This window comes from Dermacentor albipictus, chromosome 1, assembly GCF_038994185.2.
Source record: "Dermacentor albipictus isolate Rhodes 1998 colony chromosome 1, USDA_Dalb.pri_finalv2, whole genome shotgun sequence".
NCBI classification, from domain to species: Eukaryota; Metazoa; Arthropoda; class Arachnida; order Ixodida; family Ixodidae; genus Dermacentor; species Dermacentor albipictus.
In genome coordinates, this window is record NC_091821.1 from 8192817 (window position 1) to 8218423 (window position 25607).

The 25607-nt window shown below is 46.4% G+C and overlaps 1 protein-coding gene across 1 annotated transcript in view; it reads left to right on the forward strand.

The window, feature by feature from the left end:
• LOC135897353 (nose resistant to fluoxetine protein 6-like) overlaps positions 1-18185 on the forward strand; it is a 76809-nt gene extending 58624 nt beyond the window's left edge. The window contains exons 13-16 of the mRNA XM_070531975.1: positions 7247-7367; positions 14974-15163; positions 16816-16958; positions 17791-18185. Coding sequence (XP_070388076.1) covers positions 7247-7367; positions 14974-15163; positions 16816-16958; positions 17791-18090 — 754 coding nt within the window. The 3' untranslated portion in view covers positions 18091-18185. The remainder of the gene's footprint in view (positions 1-7246; positions 7368-14973; positions 15164-16815; positions 16959-17790) is intronic.
• The last annotated feature ends 7422 nt before the right edge of the window (positions 18186-25607 follow it).

The window sequence follows — 25607 nt, forward strand, 5'->3', positions numbered from 1 at the left end:
CCTTGCTCACATCACCACAGGTAGAGGACATGAATGGATCATAGCCAGAAATGCGTATAACATTCTGCATGTTCGGTTTACAATTTACTAGTATGGGAAAACGGTTTTCGAATACAAAATGTCTAAAATCTGAAATTCTTGATTTGAGACCACGAGCATTCCACTGCAGTAAAGATGCTTTCTTGACTTCCTTGTGGAAGGGCAGCGAGGGGCGGGCCATGGTGCTATGCGATGCTTTCATGTACTGGAGTCAGCGTGTCCAATACTTGCAGTGCGCTACGAGCAGCCGGAGTGTCCATGTTCGTCAGTAGTAGACGTATGACATTCGTGAACGGTTTGAGCATGGCAATCACTTGTGAGTCCTTGTCTTGCATTTGGTAAACTGTAGTGACATTTGACTTTAAGTGGCGAGTCATTTGCTGTGGCTCTGGCGCGTTGCATGTCCTCGGCAGTGCCGGCCACGCCTCACTTGATGAAGCATTGCCACTTCTTTCATTGACATTCGTGCTGTTACTGGAGACAGATGGAACAGGAGGCGGCGTTGCCGGACGAGACGTTTTCCTGGAACCGGAAGAGGATTTCATAGACTTTCGTTTCCGGGAGCGATGTCGCCTTATCGCTTCAGAAGCATCTCTGTGTGACGATCCGTCTCTGGCCATTTTTCTCAAAATTTTCTGCTCTTTCTTTAGGCGTGGACAGTCTTTTGAGGATGCAGCATGCGATCCTTGACAATTTATGCACTTGAGCTCTGTTGCACGGCATGTGTCAGTGTCGTATTGTTCGGAACATCGTGGGCATATCGTTGTATTTCGCCAGATAGCACTCACATCTCCAATTCTTTGACACCTTCTGCACTGAAGTGGTTTGGGTACGAAAGGTCGTACCACATGCCGAAAGTGACCGAGCTTTACATGTGATGGTAGCCAGTCACCTTTAAACACGAGTCTTACACAGGTCGACTGGCCAAGGCGCCAAGCTTGTAGTAAGGCAACACCATCTGTCGCAGGTTTGATTAAAATTGGCAGGTCACTGTCGTTAATGGATGTGTCAACGTCAAAAACACCAGCCATGGTTTCGTTGTCTTGCGGAATGAAGTAGTGGACATTGATGTTGCCCAGGAGCTATACTGCCATCAAAGCATTGATTGCGCTTCGGTTGTGGACGTAAATAGCCAGGACGTTCTTTCGAGTATTAATTCTGATATCTTTGATTTCTCCTGGGACAAGAGCCTCCGGAGAAACGGAAATCGCTTGTCGATTAAGGCTATTGAGGGTGTCGGCAGGTGTGTCCGGCACAAAAAGAATTCTGTGCGCCGATGGCCTTCTCTGTGGAACGAAGGTAGACTTACTTGACGAAGACCATCCGCTGATATTTCTTCTCTTGGCCTTCCGGTGTACCACTCTTTCGAAGCCCTCGTCATCTGAGGCGATATCGCTTGAGCAGGAGTACAACACAGTGTCCTCGCTGTCAGCTTGACTCGGTGGGCGATTACTTTCCCTGGGCCGGTACCTGCCGAAGCAGTCGCGTCACGTGGGTAATCTGCCGACTCCACTTCCATTGCCGTGGCAATGGGAGTGGCGTCTCCCAATAAAACACAGGAAAAAGCTGAAAATACTGCAGTGCGAAGGAATACAGGTCTCTACGAGAACCACTTCGTCTTCTTCCCTTCGCATCAAAAGTTTATGAGAACTTTATACCCATAAATATTCGGAATCGAGATGCATGCGCTCCGTAGATTCTGCGGCCTCTGCGAGGTGCCGCGACTAGCCCGCTCGCCATCAAACCGCCCTCGAAACTTGGTGCTTGGTTGGGGCTCGTTGCGTTATGTGACGCCAGGTGCATCGGCGTTTCCACTAAATCCAGCCCGAGTTCGCAATGTTCGCGGTAAAATTTCTTTTTGAGCGTGAATGACATAAAATCCAGAATGATTTCCGGCGCCGGGAGTTGTTTTAGTCGGCGGTGCATGACAGCACGAAATAAATTTGGGGGGGAGGCACGGAAGCCCCATAAGCCCCCCCCCCCTCTGGCTACACCCCTGCACACACACACAAACACACACACACACACACACACGCACACACACACACACACACACACGCACACGCAGACAGACAGACAGACAGACAGACAGACAGACAGACAGACAGACAGACAGACAGACAGACAGACAGACAGACAGACAGACAGAGCGCTCTGTGTGCGTATGTCCCTCTTATTACAAGTATAATTACTAATATCGTACGTGCGGGATGCTGTGCTGAACTAGACTGAGCACGAATACTGCTCGGAGGTATTTGGCTGGCGGTAACATAAAGCCGATTGCCACTTCGCAGTAAATTGTTTGCGTTGAAGCTCCCAAACACACTTATGGGTTAACTATAGTAGATGCCAGGTCTTCCGTGGTATGGACCAGGTACCGCACTAAAGAAACTTAGGCCTTCTGTAATCTGGTTTTAGCCCGCTTTATAGATCATGACAGAACAAGTTATAACCAGTTACCCTTTACAATTTTTAGTTTCCAAGCATCTGCTATGACGCTTTGCTGCTTTACCTGATTTCAAGATGGAGATATGGCTCGGAGACGTACTTCAAAATGTTTTTTCTAATTTTTTCCATGCATGGATCCCTGAGGCCGGACAAGACAGACAATAAAATATACGTTTGTGATATTTTTCCGCGAAGCCAGCTCAGCTGTTACCGCACCATAGAGCTCCGCCGCATATCAGTACAGTCGCTCGTATAGAAGGCGTGGTAAATGCAATTCATGCAGCCGCCATTACTAAATTACTAAAGCAAATGGTGGCAGGCCTGATGGTTTCTGAACAGCAACGGCATTTAGACTGAGGTGGTCGGCAAGCAAGCCCGTATTCTTTAGGCGCTGAAGCCTTGCCTCCATACTCATAAATGCGCCTTAGCTTGAAATCGACGTTTGGCTTCTTGAAGATAACGCCTGCCAAGCACGGGTCCAAGATGCTCACTGCCTTTGTTTGGGAGCATTCACGTCATGCGTTATCTTGACTAAGCCATGCGCTAGCTTCAATTCCGGGTGTATATATCTGAATACGGGGCTTAAATTCTTATATTACGCCGAAGTCTTAAACAGTCAATATGATTAAACAAATGATGACTTGTACCTAAAATTCAGAGCACAAACACCTCATCTACAATATAGCTGGTCTCTGAAGCCGATAGAACCGTGAAGCCGTGAATTGAGCTTGAACTGCCAAAACGTTAATTATAACGGAGCTTTCTTCAACAGCGTCGCTATTAGCCTATAACCCCGAGCTCGCGGCCACGATTAAGATTATTAATATTTGATGTGAATATACATATATATATACTTAACAGGAAAGGGAAAGCGAAGGACAGGCTATCAACTGCCACCGGAAGGGACACAATGCTTGCCTACTCTTCAGACAGGAGGAGACAGAAATATCTAAATGTAAGTTGGGAAGGAAGGGAGCAAAGAAAGGGCAAGATGGAATATCTGAAATACACACAGTACTGGTCACACGTAGTAGAGCCGGCCACTGCAGGTCAAGGTACTAAACAATATTAAAATGGAAGAAATAGTGTCTGATGTCTTGTCAGCTGGAAACCCCGACACAAAGTATAGAAAAGCAAAGTGCATTTTGACAAACGTAATTTAGCTAAGTACGAAGATGTACGAGCACGCAGTTAACTGCCGGCACCATTTTTTGCGAACTGTCAAGTTGATAAACTCGCAGCTAACACAGGGGAAACGATTGTACCTGTACCCTCGGTGTCATTATTTTTTATCCGTTAACGGACTGCGCGAGCAGGCCCCAAGTAGCTCGCACGCAGGCAGGCGGGGCAAGAAGCATTGACCTTTACGTTGCTGACAAACGGGAGCACGACTTGGCTACGTGCTCGGGTCCATGCGCGGCCCGTTTCCATCCACGTGAGCAGCACAGCTGGGTGCGCGAAGCGTACGTCATGGTGCCGTCACACTTATCACGTCGATCCTTTTTCGCAGTGCGTGCGAAATGCCGGCGGATTACATCGTCGTCGGCCCAGTTGCTGCCCAACCGCGATCCACGCTTGGCTTCGCGAGCAGACACGAGCAAACACAGATACCATCGGCCGCATTCACGACCAGCGACTTGTTTTTGCTGCAACGGCTCAGATGCGGGACGACGAGCGGAAACTGGGAGGAAGTCTTGCAGTGTAGCGGTGGAAGTCACTGTATCGGCCACGGTCGCTTAACCCATTCTGAAAGGGTGGTTATCCAGCGCCCTTTTTGTTATGTCACCGCGTTATAGTTAACCTTCGAATGCTTCTTTTTTAATCCTTTGGGGCCACATAGGTTTAGTATTATTCTTTTCGTCCATCGCGAGCACTCTTATGTGTCGTAGAGATGATGGGTGATAAAATTTCACTTAAGAAACGTCCAGTTTTTTCTAAAAGGAACCCTGAGGTGCGGAAATGTGACAGCAGCATAAAACGTTCGAGCCATATAAAGCAGCTTGAAGTGTATAGTGCGCAATCGCTAAGCGTAAATGTTGTTTTTATATGTTCATCGGAAATTGTTTTGTTTTTCAGACATGATTTTCTGCTATTCATGTAGAGACGGGGGAAGGGGTCATGAGTTGAGCTATTCAGTAAGACTGCAAATTAAAACGTAACACTATGCTTTTCAATACCGGTAAGATAGAGGAGCTAGAGGATTGCAAATTTTTATGCGCCATTGTTTCTATCTTAAATACACATGTAAAAAATAAAGTGCAAGACTAATTGCACCTGTTGATAGCCATTGAAAACCCAGTTACATAACATAGTACCTTCTTGTTTAAATAACATGTTGTACAGTACGCTACCGTCTTCCAGGTAATCACTACATGCACCCTTGTATAAATAAGGTACCACAAGTTCTTCAATGAGCGCTTAAGAGAGCACAGAAATAAGTGTCCCATTGTATCAGGCAACGGTTTTCTTGCTTTCCATTCTAAAACGTGTCCATGTCGGCCATGTCGCCCACTTCTAGAAGATACCGCTATTACAGATAGGGGTAATCGCGAATGTATAAGACCAATAATGGATATGGAGCAGATCCTCTCAGCCACTGACCAATGCATCCGCAAACCGTCACTGTCATTGTCCGCGAGAAAGTTGGATTATTTGCGCATGGCATAAAAGCTGAACTGCATTTTCCATATGTCATTTAGATTTTCTTCTGTTTTCCTGTTGTATTGGTTCTAGTTTGTTTTCATAGCGTGATGAACGTAAGTGCATCCTAATGGTTGATATCATAGTGTGCACGTGGTTGCTAGGAGGTATAAGTATGACCGATCCCAGAACTAAAATTTTTGTTGTTGATAGTTAGCGCTTGTCTTCGTCTTCGTTTCTTCTTGTGTCTTTGTTTTGTTGCTCTATACAGATACCTTTCAATGATGACCCACCAACAAGCCTATATCGCTACCCTCATCGAAAACATTTTGGCCAATTTACCTGAGTGTTTCGTTTCATTTATGGCTTTCTTGCGCCTATTTATTCTGCCGTAGCCTTTCGTGTATTATGGGCGAGTGTAGGTAGCATTCTAGTCAACAGCACCCAATTATTTTTAATATGCACGGATGGTCTGTATATAATGTAGTTAGTGTTTATATACAGTACCTTCATTTTAGTATTCGAAGTTCGTCAATCCGTAATATTGCAATCATGGGCACATTGTCTGAATTAAAAGTCGTGTTTCAGGCTTGCCTGTAGCACTTTATGGACATTCTGTCGCACTCACTGCAACACTAAAGGGAAAAATACCTTGAGCTGAATAAGTACATTACCCTTCTGCAATACCAAAATGAAAGCGTTCTTACTTGGAGAGGATGCTTGGTAAGAAGAGAGAAAAAGAAATAAAAGGGCGGATAGCGACGTAGCCCTGAAATTCCCGCACCAGTGATGTCACGGACTTTTAGTCTACTATTGTTTTTGTTGTTGGCATAGATCGAATAAATCTTATTCTAAAGCAGCCAAAGACGGAGTTTCAACAACTTTTATTCAGCCACAACGGCCACAGAGTTTCAACAACTTTTACTAAGCCACAACGGCCAAAATACGCAAGTATAAATACTTTGAAATCCGTAATGTTCCACTAACGTATCGCCGCTGGTGTTTCGGCGCGCAATTAATTAAAGAAATGAAACGTTCACTTTTTTATTCACTTCAATATAACTAACCTATTACGGCTAAATGAAACGAAATAAAGGTTTGAAAGAATACCTTATCGGTCTACACTTATTGAGCATTTGTCCTTAGTGTCCTTTTAAGCTGTGGAAAAAAAGACCCTCTTTAAATTAGTAAAAAACATGCCAGGGCAAAAAATTATAGCGTTACGTCATAAGCGAAGGTGACCAAATAATAAAAAACCAGGAGATAAGCGGTCACTGATGTATTAGTACGTCTAGTATTATCTTATAGTTGCGTAAAAAAACGACACCTTCAACCAAGGTAAGCATCCTTCACAGGATATGAATTTTACCTTTTGTCCTCCAGTAGGAACTCATCATACCTTATTTAAGCGGCGAGATCTTTGTGGGGCTGCATTTATTACTTATAACTTCAAGTCTTGTAATGAAAAGAGTGAAGTTAAAGCCCCGTAGAAGATTTTTGATTGGAGGCTTGAGTGCGTGTCTCTTCGGGCGTTGAACTTGTCTTATCCTGGATATCTTTAATGTGAGTGTGGGCGACACTTTATAGCGCGCTAACGAACGCAGTGAAAGGCAGGGCTAGAGAAAGGCCTTTCTAATTAGCCTACCTTCCATGCGGCATTGCGCAAGGTAAGATCACGCTCGAGAAGTCGACCTCGGCCGAGAAAAAGAGAACGAAAGTAATTACTTGATAATATTGCCTATTAACGACGCCTTACATAGGCAGTTGCATTTGCTGTCGCTCCCGCCTGCAGCACAGAAACTGCAACGCGCTAACCTTGGTATCAAAGAGTTGGACAGGCTGCAGGATAAGGTGCAATGCAAGCCGTACGAGTAATACACGCTGCCTCGTGCAGCATTCTTACGCATATATGACCGTTGCCTGGAGCTGCTGTTTTGTAACCTGCAGGGCATATCGACATTGTACTATCGACTATACGTGTTGTTGTGCACTTTGTTTCTTGTTCCAGTTTTCAGCTATTTACACGAGATGATTGCGAGCGCTGTTTTGTCGTCGGATTAATGGGACGTACAGGTGTGCGTTTTTCATTAACTGCCTTGATATTTACTTTGCGTTGCAGAATGCTAGTGGATACCATGAACAACTATTATGTCCTGCCTTTCTACCACGCCGTCGCCTATTTTTCCGGATGCATCACATATTTTCTCATGAACGAGTACAAGGAGCGACCTATTTCGAAGGTAAGTTTATTGCTAACAAGGCATCCAGCACAATGGATTGACACGGTGTAAACAGATAGCCGTAGCTACTACTGAAATGCATTTTAGTACGCTCTGAACGTCACAAAAATCACGGGGTAGGTGACTACTGCAGTTTTCTGTATTACATATACACGATGTTTTTTGTTATTATATCTTAATACCATTTTTGAAGTTATCGCCTGTGACCAACAGCCCAATTCAATCGTTGAACCGTGTTAACGCAGAAGCGTATATTACCTGCAGGATCAATTGGAATCCACACTTGACCAACTAGACAATGTTTTACTGGTTGCCTTCCTGGGAGCAATTACTTTAGAGTAAAGATGGCAGTGTACGAATTTGAGCTATTTTCTTCTCAGGCACGTCCACTTCAAAACAATTTTGAAACTATAGCGCTAGCCTTTACGTAAGCGCCATCAGCCTTGCGGCAAAATGCACCATTCCGAATCCCAATTCCAAAAGCATAATGGCCTAAATTTTGTCAATCAATCAAGTGGGCATTTTAAATTATCGTGAAAGTATGTCCGCCTCAGAGAGTATGATACATCTCAAGGAATACAAGGGGGCTAATTGCTGCGGTCGATTACTAAGAATTTCTAATGAGGCAAATAAAGAAGTGCTAGTGCTGGTATAAAATAGCCAACGCCTTCTTTCTGTCCAATAAATGTAACATAAGTCCCTGTTCCCTTCACCTCATATATCTGTTAACTCTTACAGCCACTGAGAGGGTGTCTGCTATCATGCTTACCTTATTAGTGCGTTAAAATCTGATGTACTTCCGACGAGTGCCACTGAAAAAAAAATTGCGGATGGCTTGAATAAAAGGCTGCGCAGTAAGACAACTACATGAACCTTCATCGTTCGTTTGTCTTCCACAGACGCTATTGTAGAGTTGATTTTAATTACAGTAATGGTGTACAGCACGTCCTCATTAGAATCGAGTCAATGAGTCTCCGAAGGGCTCGAATGTGAGCGCTTTATTCTTAAGTGTCCTGACGCCATGCAATGACAAGCTTGCGGTAAATTCAAAACTTCTGCGCCTGGTCGCATCGCTCGCGTTCCAATGTATTCGATAAAATTTGGTCGTCTCAGAGTGCCCTTGGCACGCATTAAACAAATTGGCAAACTTCGGGTGTATAAAATTATGGGGTTTTACGTGCCAAAACCACTTTCTGATTATGAGGCACGCCGTAGTGGAGGACTCCGGAAATTTCGACCACCTGGGGTTGTTTAACGTGCACCCAAATCTAAGCACACGGGTGTTTTCGCATTTCGCCCCCATCGAAATGCGGCCGCCATGGCCGGGATTCGATCCCGCGACCTCGTGCTCAGCAGCCCAACACCATAGCCACTGAGCAACCACGGCGGGTCAACTTCGGGTGTGTTTCGTTGTCGAGAGATTCTTCTTTATTCTTTCAAGACCTTGCAGCCCGGCCTCCGTACTTTCCTGCAAATGTTCACATCTACGTGTGACGAACACACCACGTAATGGAACGGCAACTTGATGCATATGAAATAAAGAAAGCGTGGAAAGCAGAACATGTGCTAACTCTCAACCAATAATTTTCGGGAAAATGTTAGTGGATATGTGCGGACAAGAAAAAGAAAACGCCACGAAAGAGCCACAACACTACAGGAACCCGACTGCGCATCATTGCAATTGTGCTCGTGGTCTTCTACATGTGCTTGGAAGATACGTAAATTATCCATAGATAAGTGCGATGGAAACTTGACTGACGCACTTGTTTCCTTGTCTTCTAGCATGAACAACCTACTTGACCTCAGGGATTAGCTGCTGAGTTTGACTAGACAATATGACCCTGTCAGAAAAGACAGGAGTACAGTCCATGCATTTGGCAATGCGCAACGATATGGGAAAGGTTAGAGACAGCAGTGCAAACGCCTTTGCTAACTAAACCTGATCTTTACACGTTTATGGCTTTTACAACGCTCCCGCTTCGGAATCTGCATTGTCCGTCCTGCAGTGAAGCGGTCTCGAAGAATAAATAGAAGTCCCGTTTGGTGACAAGGCCAAACAACGGCAGTGCCTTGTTTTTTTTTTTTCAGATCGGGCATTTTAATTGCAGTACATACAATTGATCACAGAGGTTCTATAACGTGTCGGCGTATATAGATTTATTGAGTGCTGGAATCAGAGAGACGCACGCTTTGCAATGAGTATGAGTCGTGCATCACCTTGACTCCAAGGAATTGAGCCGTTGGAGCATGGACGATGGGGCCATGGTTGGCGTGGAAATACACACACATTCGCGCACACTCACGCTCGCTCGCTCACTCACTCACTCACTCACTCACTCACTCACTCACTCACTCACTCACTCACTCACTCACTCACTCACTCACTCACTCACTCACTCACTCACTCACTCACTCACTCACTCACTCACTCACTCACTCACTCACTCACTCACTCACTCACTCACTCACTCACTCACTCACACACACACACACTCACACACTCACACAAACACAGCATACCCACACACACACCACGCGCACCATCCGAAAGGCCGGCAGGGATTATATCTGCTAAGAGATGTGCACTGTTATGTGTAACAGCGCAACGTGGACATTAGGACGGCTTTCTGCGCACGTTAGAGGTTTCCGGCTGACGTGCTAAATAAGAATTTACTTCTTTATGCTTTGTGACTTCGGGCTACCTTGATGTGGATTGTTTTGGTGTGCTAAATCGTTGCATTTATGCGACGATAAGTAATTTAATTCCCAATGAAGAGGCTGCGAGACTATCCCTCGTGCATTCAAAATCTGAAATCACTAGAACGCGCAAATGTGAAGCGTACCACCATGACTCAGGCTAAAATATTTAACAAGAAAACACATAGGCGTGTTTTATCAACTGTACTTTGTCTGTGCAGTGTACTGTACTAATGTAAACTTCGCCGGTAAAGAAGAGTGCTGAGTTCGTGAACTATCAACAGCGCACAAAAAGTGTAGCATACGTTTGACGGCAGCTCATGGCAGTCTGTTCCCTGTGTTTGCGGGAAAGTTGGTTAGCGTTTGCTTAGTTCTGTGTTCTCGACGTGTTCTTTCGTATATTTTTTCTGGATTTCATAATTTGCCATAAGCCTTGGTATTGTGAAGGAGCCGCAGCCCGCCAGCAATTTTACAGCAATTAATTGTTGATACAATGGAAAGAGAACTGTAGTATATCGTATTTCGTATACAGGAGCACTTGTAATTGGGTATCTGTAATTGTAACTTGCAGCCATGTGGGGGACGGGTGCTATTCATTGTGGCCAAGCCTTTCGTATTCCCAGATACTTGTACTGCGATGTGGCAGGCGTAGCTTTCTTCATCCTCAGGTGTATTTTTAGCCGTGACTGAACGCTCGGGAAATACCAAACAGAAGTGTGGACTTTGGTCTTTGATTCGCGTTGCCGTTCCGAGAAGCCTGGAAGCCCAAATGTGAGCAACAACGCCCTCAAGAGTGACGCCCTTGGATCGATGAGCTTCCTTGTATGATTTCCCTCTCAAATTAAACACTTTCTGTTCAGTATTTTTTTTCTTCTTTTTAAGGAGGCTAGGCTATGTGCGTTGCGCAACTCGGCTGTGAAGCAAGCATTGATAGAGGGGTGCAAGAAATATTGAAGCAATAGCACATGACAGATGGTGTAAGAGGAATTAACATTTAACGAAGATTTCTATAAGCTGCAATGGTAGACTTTTCAAGATTATTTTCTAGGTGCTATTTGTAAATGAACGGTGGATAATACTCGCCTGATTCGGGACTCATAATAAATGCAGCATTTTCAAGACATTTGCATGACACACACACTTTTTAACTAAGCTAAATTATGGAATTTTACATGCTATAACCACGATTTGATTATGAGGCACGCCATAGTGGGGGGCACCGCAATCTTAACCAGCTGGGGTTTTCTAAGGTGCACACAATGCACGGTACGCGAGCTTTTTGCATTCCATGCCCATGGGAATCTTATACTTACCCAATGGGTCCTTCAACACATCCTAATGCTTGAGCTTATGGTGTGAACACTAAGCACTGCTTAGTGGAATCAAATTGTTATGAACACGCACCAGATGTGACTGGTTAATCGTCCATTATACTTTTAACATTTGTCTTCAGTTGCCTTAGATACTTTTACGCAGCTTTTGCGCACTCAAAAATAAAATGCTTCAAGGATACTCTACCAGAAACTGTGCAAGGGGTGAGTTCACCTTTGCTTGAAGCTCAGCTTCGCCTTTGCTGCGTTTTAAGCCTCCCATGAATGTTGCAGGAAACGTGTGCTGCTGAATGTCCTCGATGACAGAGCTAACTGCGTGCGATTGTGGCCGCGCCGCACCACTTTTCCATCAAACTTTGCTCAGCGCTGGGCTTTGAGGCATGAGAACAGCTTGCAGAGAAAGTTGGTGTTCAGAAACTATCGAAAAGCGATCGGCACGTGGTGAACGTGAGGATTTCATACGACGTCTTCTTAATACAGATTTGATACCAGGACATAATACGTTATAGCCTTCTTATGTACATAACAAAAGTGACTTAATACGTCCACGTCCTAATACGAACCTAACAGCAGGGCTTAATACGTTGGCATCTTAATACCTGCTTAAGAAAAGCAGTTAATACGTCGTCTTCGTGTGCATTCAGTTAGGGTTTGATGTTGACGTTGATATTTTCTGCCAAGGGGGGCCCTATATTCTCAACAGAGCGTTTGCTGCGTAGAGCGGCGACGCCAAAAAAGCGCAAAAAAACGATTCCCTCGACGACACTGAATGTGTAGGTTGGGAGGAGATCATCCTGAGTTTCATTGTTATTCAGTGATATAGACTGATGAGTCGTGCTGCTGTGCTGGCGAGATGAGGCAGTGTAGAGGGAGTGAGTGAGCGCAACCTTTAGATGCGTCATTTTTTCCCCGCCAAACAACTTCTGAGAGGATAGCTTATGTTGTTCTCGTCTACTTCTTTTTTTTTCACATATGCAGCCATGAGCGAAAGCATACGAACCAGAGACACGCCGAGAAAACAGGATTTATTTGTACTTGAGACACAGGTAATGAAATTTACGAGTGCACAGAGAATTTTTGCAATGCCAAATCGGTCTTCCATCCTCAGTTTCAAGTGCCCCCTCCCCTCATTCATAGGCGAAGAAGAAAATAACCTTTTCTCTGAATCCCATGTTTGTACATACTTTCGGTCAAGGGAGTACGGGCGTGCGCCATCAAACAATGATTAAAACTATTCTGAAGGATAATCAGCGACCTCTCAAAAAATGCTCAAGAGTCCGTTTAATAAGCACGTGGTTTATATTGTGTTACGCTGATTTTGTAAATGTAAAATATATTTAATCAATATTCTTCTTCATCCAGAACACGATAAGCAGAACTTTATTGCAAAGGACTTCATTTCATTCGAGATCGTATGTACCTCAAGCCGTGTACAGTGCAGGGGGCTGGGAAGACAAGCTGTTGATGTAGGTTCATTTGCCTGTCGCCTCACCGAAGCGAAGAGGCCATGCTGACTAGTAGTAAAGAAAATGTGCATTGAAACCGAGCTCGCGCATTGGAGTTCATTCAAATGACTGCTATGAACAAGTTAGAAACAGAATAGACCCTGGCTCACTGAATCTGAGGTGAGTGTGAATCAGTAGATTTACCTCCGGCTCGGAGCTCCATCACAGCGACAAGCCACGCTCTCACGGGGTACATTGCCACCTTCCTCTTCCTGATGCATACACAACGTCGTCCTCGTCGGCTACGCTGTTCTCTGTTGCGGCTTCAGAAATGCATGGACAGACGCCGCCCTTCTCGGAGTCCTTGTGGAGCGCAGCACCCCGTACAATTTCCCAGGTTCATAACTGCACGATAGCGCAGAGGTTACAGTGTCCAGCATGCGTATTGACGCAGGTGCGCTAGTTCGAATATAGTAGTGTTGCGATAAGTTTTGTTTTCCATAACTACGAAAAATGAGGAGGCGACCCGAGTAAGAGGACGCAAGGAAACAGCCAAGTCAGTTTTGAACTCTACAATGCGGTCGCAGTAAATATCTCCCAACGACCCAGCCGGATGCGAGTGTTGAACCCTTAGATGTTGAGGCCCTGAAAGAAGCAATTTTGACCTCTTGGTGGAAGCTAAAGTTTACGTGGTTTGCAATGGCAAATTTCTGTTTCTTCTCTCGACAACTAAGTGCGCTCTTCGGACAACTTGCTTGAACAGATGTGGAATGTTATTGCGCAATAATGCGCCGCATATTTGTTCACTAGGTGGTTATTCAAGTAAGACGCGGCAATTGCTTCATCTTTCGTTTTGTTGTATAGACGGCGTTATATTGATAACGGCGATATTGCAGTGCCATTCGCGAGAAAAATTATGCCCATGAAGGTTTTTCTTTGTAACGGCGCAATGATTTCACAATAAACATAAAGCGCATCCGCTCCTTGGCAAGGGACCGCAAAACAGGACCGTTAGTGAAAGACGTGAGTAAAAATGAAGGTCGCGCACAATAATGGTTGCGACGCCGCATAGCGACCGCGAGGTTTTACTCGACGGTAATTTAACGCTAAGTTGCGGTCAAGGCGCTTACGATCGCTTTAAGATGGTCTCCACGGTGCCAAGGTCCATTAAACGCAAGCTCCATTTAACGACCAAAGCAAGGTATTACACGAAATAAGTCAGACAGGTTAGTTAGAATAAAAGTAATAGGTACTCCTACGTGAAAGTGTTTGGCGCGAATTATAGCTTACCGCAACTCGACCGCTGAAATGCCATTTAGTGATTGCAGCAAAATAGGCGTGCGCTAAAACAGCGGATGCAATGGCCGTGCGTCATTTCCACAACCTTGACTTCGATCACCAAATTACACCAAATAAGTCAGCCAGGTTAGTTAGAAAAAAGGTAATAGGGACTCCGACGTAAAAGTATTTGGCGCGACATACAGCTTACCGCAACTCGACCGCTGAAATGCCATTTAGTGATTGCAGCAAAATAGGCGTGCGCTAAAACAGCGGATGCAGTGGCCATGCGTCATTTCCACAACCTTGACTTCGATCACCAAATTACACCAAATAAGTCAGCCAGGTTAGTTAGAAAAAAGGTAATAGGGACTCCGACGTAAAAGTATTTGGCGCGACATACAGCTTAGCGCAACTCGATCGCTGAAATGCCATTTAGTGATTGCAGCGAATAGGCGTGCGCTAAAACAGCGGATGCAGGGGCGGTGTGTCATTTCCACAACCTTCACTTCGTTCTCGCACTGGTGTATAGCTGGCAATGCCTGTATTCAAGTCAATAGTACGTCCAGAAATGTTTCCTTATACGAGCGCGCAAGCAGTTGCGCATGCCACTTGCCTGTTCATCACGTGTGCGCCAGTAGCACCTCGAAAGAGACGACGTCGGTGGCGTGGTTCTAGCTAAACGACTCGAACGATCTTGATTTTTTCTCTGATGTGCGCCACTAAAGGTATGATGTAAGACAAGAGATCGTTTGCGAGACTGAAAAACCCCAATATTTGGCTTGCATACTCTGCCCTAGCGGGCCGCTTTTTTTATGCCCTTTGTCTCGATTTTCTGCGCCGTGATCACGGCAGGCATTGCAGGTCATCGCCTGGTGCGTGTCGCTGGCAGCCGGCTTGTGCTGCCTGTTCATGAAGATCGGTTGGTACCAGCAGCGGAATCCAACTTCAGAGTCCGGGAAGCTGTTCGCAGCCTTCTTCGACCGCATTCTCTGGTCGCTGTGCGTGTCGTGGATCACGTTTGCCTGCTCGACGGCCCGAGGAGGCAAGCATAGCAGGAGCTGCTTGGGTTGGGACTGGTCACTCGACATTGAAACGAGAGGATTCTTGGGTACAGAAAATGCAAAACGCTTTGCTAAGCAAAGAAAACACCCCAGACTAATGTGTCCTTGCAGAACAGCAGCCCGATTTCGAGCAAAGCTGGGGCCGAATTAACGGAGGCGTTCATTCGCAAGGGCTCTTCGCTGTAGGCCGCCGCCTACGGCAATAATGTGTCCAGCATTAGCATTTGCTGGTATTTGCTATTATAAGCTATCCTTGCCTAAGAGCACCCGCCGTGGTTGCTCAGTGGCTATAGTGTTGGGCTGCTGAGCACGAGGTCGCGGGATCGAATCCCAGCCACGGCGGCCGCATTTCGACGGGGGCGAAATGCGAAAACACCCGTGTACTTAGATTTAGGTGCACGTTAAAGAACCCCAGGTAGTCTAAATTTCCGGAGTCCTCCACTACGACGTGCCTCATAATCAGAAAGTGGTTTTGGCACGTAAAACCCCGTAATTTTTTTTTTTTGCCTATGAGCATTTTGTGAATACGGCACGGGCCCTGTTTCTTATGAGCAGAGGCTTGAATATTTCATAATGCCTGTAGTTAAACCGCCCCCTTTAAATTTGTGTCCGCGCATGATGCCCATGACATGGCTGACACCAGTTTATTTTATCTCGGTTCCGGATTAACTTCTCTGTGGGCGCCATATACATATATATATATATATATATATATATATATATATATATATATATATATATATATATATATATATACATATATATATATATATATATATATATATATAGCTTTCGCGCGGTACAATGGGTCATTTACGACAAAGGAAGTAATACACCTACGCACTTTAAATTTGGTCACTGTATTAGACATAGCGTGCTGCACTTTTTTCAAAATGTGAAGTCGTTGCGAGCTTCAGTTCTCTCAAGACACTGCTAATCATTGCCTATAGCAGCTGTATAACGCATCCGAGCACTTGTTTAAGTAATGAACGGTGAAGGCCGTAGGACAATAAGCTTTGTACGCATATCAGCCATAATGTGTCCTCGATTGCAAGCAACCTTAAACTCCTTGACAGTTAAATTATGGGGTTTTACGTGCATAAACCACTTTCTGATTATGAGGGACGCCGTAGTGGAGGGCTCCGGAAATTTAGACCACCTGGGGTTCTTTAACGTGCACCCAAATCTAAGTACGCAGGTGTTGGCGCATTTGGCCCCCATCGAAATGCGGCCGTCGGGGCCGGGATTCGATACCGCGACCTCGTGCTCTGCAGCCCAACACCTTAGCCACTGAGGAACCACGGCGGGTTATAAGCTACGTTTTTAATACGTCTGCTACTTTTGAAGTGCTATGTAAATATGGACACAGCAGGGGGCGCATGCTTGCTTCTTATTCTATTCAGTTCCCTACAGAAATTTAAAAAAAAACGCGCAAGTTGATGCTACGCACGCTCGTTATAGTCGAGGCCACAATAATAGAGCTGCAACAGGAAGCTCACTGCGCTGTAGACCCAAACTATGACGACCTTTTAACGCGTTCCTCTACTCGCGCTAAACGCGAACTTTATAATTTCTTGTAAAAAGCAAAACAAAAACTAAAGGAGATTATCTTCATTAATAACCATACGTGCAGGCTGGCTGAACGAGTTCCTGTCCTGGAGTGCCTTCGCGCCCCTGAGCCGGCTGTCGTTCGGAGTCTACCTCGTGCACTCGCCGTTTTTCCTGCTCACTTTCCACATCTCCAGGGAGCGCATCTACTTCTCTCACTTCTTCATCGTAAGACAACAAGCGTCGTCACCCGTGCTCACGTTTCACTGAACGGATACCCTATTCGCGCATAATTTTCATTGCCTCTTTCTGTCCGGCGTGGCTGTCGTAAACTGCTTTCAGCGTACATGCAGCTCGACCTCACGCCGCAACCATGGTGCAGTGGGGAGTGCATTCTAATTTTACCATTATTAGCCTACTTGCATTAATGAGCTTCTCTAGAAGACATGAGCGGGAAGCTTATTAAACTAAGCAAGAAATACACTAAACACACCTTGAGCTGACGGGAAGTTTAAGGAAAATTTTATATCCGGCTCACAAATGCGACAATGAATAGGACACCGTGAACGCCCCCCTCCGCGTACGGGAGTGGACTGCGCCACGTGCTAACAAAGAGAGACCGTAGGCCACCCCATGCTGCTGCTGGCCCACGTTTTAGACACCCCTGAAGAAGGGTCTGAGCTGGTCCCGAAACGTTGGGCTTTCAAATAAATTATTGGTTAGAGTTAATGAAAAGTAATTTTTCATAATTTTATATTCTAAGTTACAAAATTATTATTATTATTATTATTATTATTATTATTATTATTATTATTATTTTAAGGACAAATAAACTATGTGGTATTCCGAGAGCTCGCATCTGCTAAAATAGCTAGATAGCAATAGTTCGTTGTAGGAATAAATCATGCCACCGCCATAGCCCTGAAACTCTGCTATACGCAATTTTTTTAAATTACGGCCGCCCACACAGGCACGTCAACTCGTCCCAGACGACTGTCATTTTCCTGCTACACCCTCCTGCTCTTGAGCGTTGATTCGAAATCGCGCTTCTCCTGCGCAGGTGACGCTCTTTTTCTCGGCCCTGGTGTGGTGCTTTTCTCTCAGCTACCTGCTGTTCATCGCATGCGAGGCTCCCGTCGGGCGGATCGACAAGCTGGTGTTCGGTGCGCTCTCGCACAAATCCCATGCTACCGAAATCGGGAGCGTGAATTCGTCGGGCGGCGCCGAACGCGGCCGCGTCGGCCAGCAGAAAGGCGCCGACGTCGTCTGCTGCGATTCCGGCACGCCGCAAGGGGAAGCGTCGGAGAAGAGCAAGGTCCTCATCATCATCAACGGAGACACCGTCTGTTACCACTTGTGAACGGCGAGGAGGGAAGCCCGCACCTCGAACACCAAGTCGAGCTCAGAAATGCCGAGAGCGTCGGAAACATTTGTACTCGAAAGTATAGGGCACTATAGAGAAACCGCAGGACGTCAGATACGGAACTTGTCAAAAAAAAAAGGGGGGGGGGGGGGAGGGTGAGTAAGTAGGCGTGTCTCATTCCGGAGACATACTGGGGCTGCTGTACGACTTTCCTTGCTCTACAAGGTCCCGGAAACTGAGGCTCACAGGGAAGTCCCTCTACTAAGTAATAAAGCGCCAGGCATACTATATAGGTACCACGTGCCCTTCTATAAGACGCGACGACAGCTCACACTCGCTTAATGCCCTTGAAAAGTTTTTTTTTCGCAAGCGCTGGTGGAGGCTTGAAGAAATCCCTTTGTTATTTCAAATTTCTTTAAACTTGCTCCACACTTAAAATTGAAAATAAGACTCTACTGGAGCTTGTTTGAGAGCCGTACGACATCGCCGCGCAAGAAAACTGGCCTAAATACGTCCTCGTGCATGCCACCTTATTTATCTACATTGTTCCTTCTTGTTCCTGGATTTCAGAGTTGGCCGCCTTATCGGCCTTCTCGTATATCTGCATTTCTAGGAAATAGATTTCCTAATTTGGCTATTTCGACAAAGACTTATAAGTTGCCGTGTTTTTTAGAAATGCAATTAAAATAAACACACTTTTTTCAGAATCGTAACTTATTATTAGACGTATTTAATAAACAGAAGAAAGTTCCATAGTCAAAGGCTGTAATGGGAACTTCTGTACTGGAACAGTTACGATTGTTAACATCTCAGAGCAACAGTAGAATGCAATAAGGTAGTAGACAAGCAACAAGAAAAGAACTTTAACAGAACAAAATACACACTTGCAAATACTACCAAGGTTTACCATATCTCTTGGTAGCCAGGAAAGTTGTATGGGAAAAAAATACCACCAATTTATTTACATAGAACACACACACACACACACACACACACACACACACACACACACACACACACACACACACACAAAACGAACAAAAACCGATAGAGTAAACTTTCTCGTTAGTTTGCAAATAATAAATGCACTTTTAGTTCTCTATTAAATTTGGTGTAAACATATTGCGCTTTTCATTGTGAGAGGAAGAGTGTTCCATGTTAATATGAAAGCGAATTATACAGTCTGTTTACCATTGTTAGTGCGGATTCACTTGGTAAAAGAAAATCGTTATTCTACGCTGATCTGGTGGTACTATAAACCATCAAGGTTAGATGGTGAAAATGTGATCGAGGGTAGCTCATTGTTCACAAATCTGTAGAAAAAAATACCTAGGTTTTATTTAGTGAGTCCTGAAATGATAAGGATGTTATCCTCGTGTGGAAGGACTTGACATTAGAAAAGCGGGAACTGCAAGAAATTATTCTTATGGGTTGGTTCTGAACCATCTAGATAGACGCAATGTGAGTACTATTATAGGGGTTTCCCCAACATATTGTACCATAAGTAGTGTGAGAGTGGACAAAAGAGTGATAAAGTGAGAGTAATGTACTACATGTGAAGTAAGGGCGTGTTTTAATTAAGATGCGTATACCGTAAGCTATATTATTTTTATGTAAGCAATATGATTGTGATATTTATAGTTACAATCAAATAGATTGCCGAGGAAAGATGGACATGAACTTGGAGTGAGGCAGTGGGGAACAAAAGTGGTAGCTGGAATGGATGTGTATAGAACACAACTAATTTAGTCTTAGTTGCAATAATAGATAACATGCTCACATTACACCACCTTAGAATGTTTTCAAAGTGAGCATTTAGTTTATTAGCGAGTGATGAGATATCATTATGAAAGCTCAGTATAGGGGTGTCATCAGCGTACATAATGCATTTTGTGGAAGAAAGGCTATTAGGTAAATCATTGATATAAGCCAAAAGCAGATGTGACCGCAGGATTGAACCCCGGGGCACACCAATGTTAGCAGTTCGCTATCGAGAGTGAGTATGGAAACAACTTGGAAACAAAATGGAAACAACTTGAACTCTGCTATATAAGCAGCTTTTTAGTAGTGAAAGGGCAGGACCGCCACTGCCATTTGCTTCGAACTTAGCGAATAGGATATTATGATTTATATTGTTGCGCCCACAAAAGGCGTTACTTTGAAGCCGGGTAGAGTTAGAAGCGATGGCCTTGATCAGCTCAGCGCCTGTCAAGATTCAGCCAGCCAGCCACACGTCGTCCTCTTCGTTCACCCCTCTTCGGTGCCCCCGCACACTGTTTGTTGAGGCGTGAACCCACTATGCACCTAAGAGCGTCACATTCATGAACCCACTATGCACCTAGGAGCGTAACATTTCCCTCCGCGCAGACGAAGCCCGCCGCGCAAGTCTAACAGGCTATCGAGAAATAAAGGGCTTTAAACGGGCGACATGCGAAAGTTCAGTCTTGGCTGACCGTCGGCCATTTGATGTGAGACGTGCTATGCGGTAGGTTAATTCGCTGATGCGCTCCATAATAACATAGGGTCCAACATAGTGGGCCAGCAGTTTTTCACATAGTCCACGTTTCCTGGTTGGTTTCCAGAGCAACACTAAATCACCAGGGTCATATATCACGTGTCGGCGTCGGCGGTCGCAGCGTGCCTTCGAGCGGTCTTGTAAAACAAGAGTGCGTAAAGAAGCAAGTCGTCGGGCTTCTTCAGCAAGACAGACTGTCTCTGATATACAAAGATTATCGTAGCTGGAAAACGGGTAGATAGTGTCTAGTGTATAACGAGGCGGACGAGCGTAAAGAAGAAAGAAGGGACTGTAGCCCGTAACTTCATGCTTTGAGGTGTTAAATGCGTACGTAATGAAAGGTAGAACGCTGTCCCAGTTCTTATGATCTGACTCGACATACATGGACAGCATGTTAGTAAGAGTTCTGTTCGTGCGTTCCGTAAGGCCATTTGTTTGGGGATGATACGGGGTGGAATGTCGAAACCTTGAAGCACATAGACGAAGCATCTCTTCGACCACGTCTGCAGTGAACTGCCGCCCACGATCGCTGATGATGACTCTGGGAGGTCCATGCCGGAGAATGACAAAACGCAGCAGAAAAATACACACTTCGGTTGCAGTAGCCGATGGTATTGCAGCTGTCTCACAGTAGCGTGTCAAGTGATCGGCACACACGATAATCCAGCGATTCCCATCGGATGAACGCGGAAAAGGACCGAGGAGGTCGATGCCAACTTGCTCAAAGGGAGTTCTGGGGGGTGGCACTGGATGGAGTTGACCAGGAGGAGCACTCGTCGGACGCTTATAACGTTGACACTCGCTGCAGCTGGACACATACTGGGCGGTCGTCTGGCGCATTTTAGGCCAGTAGAACCTTTCTTGAAGGCGGTAGAGTTCGCGCAGAACCCAAATGTCCAGATGTTGGATCGTCATGCATAGCGCGCAAGACGGAGACACGGAGACTCTCCGGGACCACTAGAAGATATCGTGGGCCTGTAGTAGAATAGTTCTTTTTGTAAAGAACCCCATCACGAACACAGAAACGAGAGGATGGTGCTGATTGCCTTGCAGTAATGAGCAGTGGTTCTAAAGTTCTGTCTTTTTGTTGCTCGACCTTGAAGGTATTTATATCAGGAAATCCCGGCTCAAGTGATGCGATATAGCAGTCGAAGTTGTCCGCGTCGCAGTCCGTCGTTGGAAGCGGCATGCGCGAGAGTCAGTCAGCGTCGGCGTGTCGGCGGCCGCTTTTATAAGAAACGGTAAAGTTATACTCCTGTAAACGGAGTGTCCAACGCGCAAGTCGGCCCGACGGATCACGGAGATTAACCAGCCAGCAGAGAGAATGATGGTCTGTCACCACAGTGAAGGGGCGCCCGTACAGGTACGACCGGAAGCGCTGTACTGCGAAAATAACTGCAAGACATTCTTGCTCTGTAACGGTGTAGTTACGCTCGGGCTTACTTAAAGAACGACTCGCATAGGCGATGACGTGTTCTTTGGTGTGGACGCGTTGAATAAGGACAGCGCCGATGCCAATACCACTAGCGTCCGTATGAACTGCTGTGGGAGCCGCATGGTCGAAGTGTCGGAGAATGGGGTGAGACGTCAGACGAGACTTCAGCTCACGAAAACTAGCTGCACATTCAGGAGTCCATTCAAAGGGAACGCCCTTCTGGAGGAGGCATGTCAGCGGATATGCGATGTTGGCAAATCCACGAATAAACTGGCGGAAGTACGAGCAAAGCCCTAGGAAACTGCGTAGCTCTTTTACATGGCGAGGTTGCTTGAAGGCTTCCACCGCAGCAGTCTTCGCTGGATCAGGTCGTATACCGTCCTTATCCACTAGGTGTCCCAGAACGAGTGTGAACCAAACCCGCTTTGTCCAAGCAGTCTAGCACAAGATCGAGACGTGCGTTGTGCTCACTGAACGTGCGCCCGAAAATCACTACATCATCTAGATAGCACATGCATACTTCCCACTTCAAACCACGCAGGATGTTGTCCATGAAGCGCTCGAAAGTTGCAGGCGCATTATAGAGCCCGAACGGTATCACATTAAATTAAAAAGTCCATCTGGTGTTACAAATGCCGTTTTCTCCTTGTCTGCCTCGTGCATAGGAATCTGCCAGTACCCCGACCTCAAGTCAACAGACGAAAAGTAAGACGCTGATGAGAGGCAGTCGATAGCATCATCAATACGCGGAAGAGGATATACGTCCTTTTTAGTGATGGTGTTGAGGCGGCGGTAGTCAACACAAAATCGCCATGAACCATCTTTCTTTCTAACCAGGATCACTGGCGCTGCCCACGGACTACAGGATTCTTGGATTACATTCTTATTTAGCATTTCGTGGACTTGGTCATTGATCACCTTGCGTTCCGATGGTGAGACTCTGTATGGTTTCTGTCGCAGCGGTTGGGCAGATCCCGTATCTATGCAATGGTGTATACGAGAAGGAGGAAACAATGGTGGTCCCTCTTGCTGGAAGAAGTCAAACAGTCGGGCATGTTTTCGCAGAATATTCGCCACTTCGTGACGCTGCTTAGTGCTGAGCGACTTGTTTACCATAGTCAGAAATGAGGAGTGCGCCGCAGGGCAGACATTAGCGAAATGACGCTCATCCGCAGAATCAAGGGCCTCTGTAAGAATGGCGAGCGATAGCACGTGACCTTCATGGTAGGCGGCAAGTTTCAGACCCTGTGGTAGTATTGCAGGTTCACTGGAACAGTTTACGGCCCAAAAGTTGGTGCGTCCCTGAACGACTGACAGCGTGCAATACGGTATCAGTACATTCCTCTTGATGCAACTCAGGTGAACGGGCTCCACGGTAGCGTCAAACGTTCCGTCGGTGGTGGGGGAACAGGCGACTGAAACACACGTTGCGGATAACGGAGGCACAACGGTATCCCGGGATACACAAAGCACACTTTCACGATACGATGGGCCTTCCATAAACGCAGCAGAAAAGCTCGTACCTACACTGATTTCACCCGTTTTGCAGTCGACGGTGGCACCACACAGTTTCAAAAAATCAAGGCCCAGGATTACGTCATGCGTAGAATGAGGTAGAACAGTGAACTCCGCGTTAAAAATTTGACCACCCAAGGTTACGTCTACATTACACACGCCCACAGGATACAACAACTCCCCACTCACTCCGCGAAACGTATCAGCATGGTTCCAGCGAAACATCACCTTTCGTCCTAGGAGGCTTTTAAACGCAAGACTCATCACTGAAACGGTTGCTCCCGTGTCCACTAAGGCCATGGATGAAACCCCGTCCATTAATACAAACACCTTATTCTTAAACATACAAATGGTTGGAGGTATCTCTGTCGATATCGAAGATTGTCCAGCGACCTCACCTCCAACGGCCGCGCTGGCTAGTTTTCCGGAGGTGGCGACGGGTATCGACGCCGCGGAGAGGGCGACCGGCTTACACGAGGAGCGGGTGGTGGTGTCAAGCTGCGATCGGATGCTGGAGAACGGTTCCGTAGCGGCTCCGGGTGCTGTTGAGGCAAGCTTCCCAAATATGTGTGCGAGGGCGAATATGTTTCGCCCAGAGGACCACGGTACCGCCTAGACATCGTCGATCGGTCGAACCTCGGTGGTTGGCGGCGATTGCAGTACCTGGCAATGTGACCCAAGTCGCCACAGCTATAGCACACAGGTAAACGACGATCGATGAACTGCCCTTCGAAGCGCTCAGCCGTGGGGGGTCGTGTAGCAGAGCGGAGCGGCTGAGCCTGCTGCACAGGAGGAACGGTCGGTCTGCGTGCAAACCTGCTGGGGTGAGGGTGTTCTGCTGGTCGGTGTTCGGGCGTAAATGTGTCCTCACGTGACCATGGAGCACCTCTGTGGTTGACGTCTGTGACACATACCGCCGGTTGCCAGGAAGCGCAGGGTGCGGCAGGCGCCATGTGTTGCGGGTAATAAGCATCAGGTTGTCGTATGACGTCGCGCGCAAGTTCCTGGTGCCGCAGCAGTTCTTCACGCACGATCTGCCGTATAGTGGACGAAAGATCGGCAGACGGGCTCTCATCGACGCTGGCAATGGTTGTCACATTCGCCAGGCGTCCAAACTTTGGCACAATGCGACGTGTTTTCAACGTCTCAAACGTACGGCAATGACGCACGACATCTGAGACGGAATCAACGTGTTCCCGACTTATGAGGAAATTGTATACATCCTCTGCAATTCCTTTGAGGAGATGTCCGACTCGGTCTTCCTCGGACATCTGCGGATTCACGATTTTGCACAGCTTGAGGATTTCCTCTATGTATATTGTGCATGTTTCTCCAGGAGCTTGAGCTCTTTGAGCAAGTGTTCTCTCGGCGCGTTTCTGTTTGGCGTGGGTGTCGCCAAAACACTTCTTAATTTCCTCGACAAAGTGCTCCCACGTTGTTAGGGAGTCTTCGTGGTTTTCATACCACATCAGCGCTGTCTCACTCAGAAAGAGCGCGACATAGTCAAGCTGAGTCACAGAATCCCAACGGTTGTAGCGGCTCACCCTTGTGTAGTGCATCAGCCACTCGTCGACGTCTTCGCCCACTTTTCCCGCGAACGAGCGTGGTTCCATGTAGTGCCGCAAAGGTCCAACTGGCGCTGACCTTTGAGAAGGTGAAACTAGAGCTGGCATTTGCCCACCTCCGTCCTGAGCCATAGGGAAGGTCGTTGGCAAAAGACCGGCAAGACGACGGCTCCGGCGAAGTTCTGGATGTTGCGACTCCGTGGTACGTCCTGTCGTACCCCGCACCTCCACCACTCTGTTGCGCCCACAAAAGGCGTTACTTTGAAGCCGGGTAGAGTTAGAAGCGATGGCCTTGATCAGCTGAGCGCCTGTCGAGATTCAACCAGCCAGCCACACGTCGTCCTCTTCGTTCACCCCTCTTCGGTGCCCCCGCACACTGTTTGTTGAGGCGTGAACCCACTATGCACCTAAGAGCGTCACATTCATGAACCCACTATGCACCTAGGAGCGTAACAATATTATAACATGCTTGCGTTAGATCGAT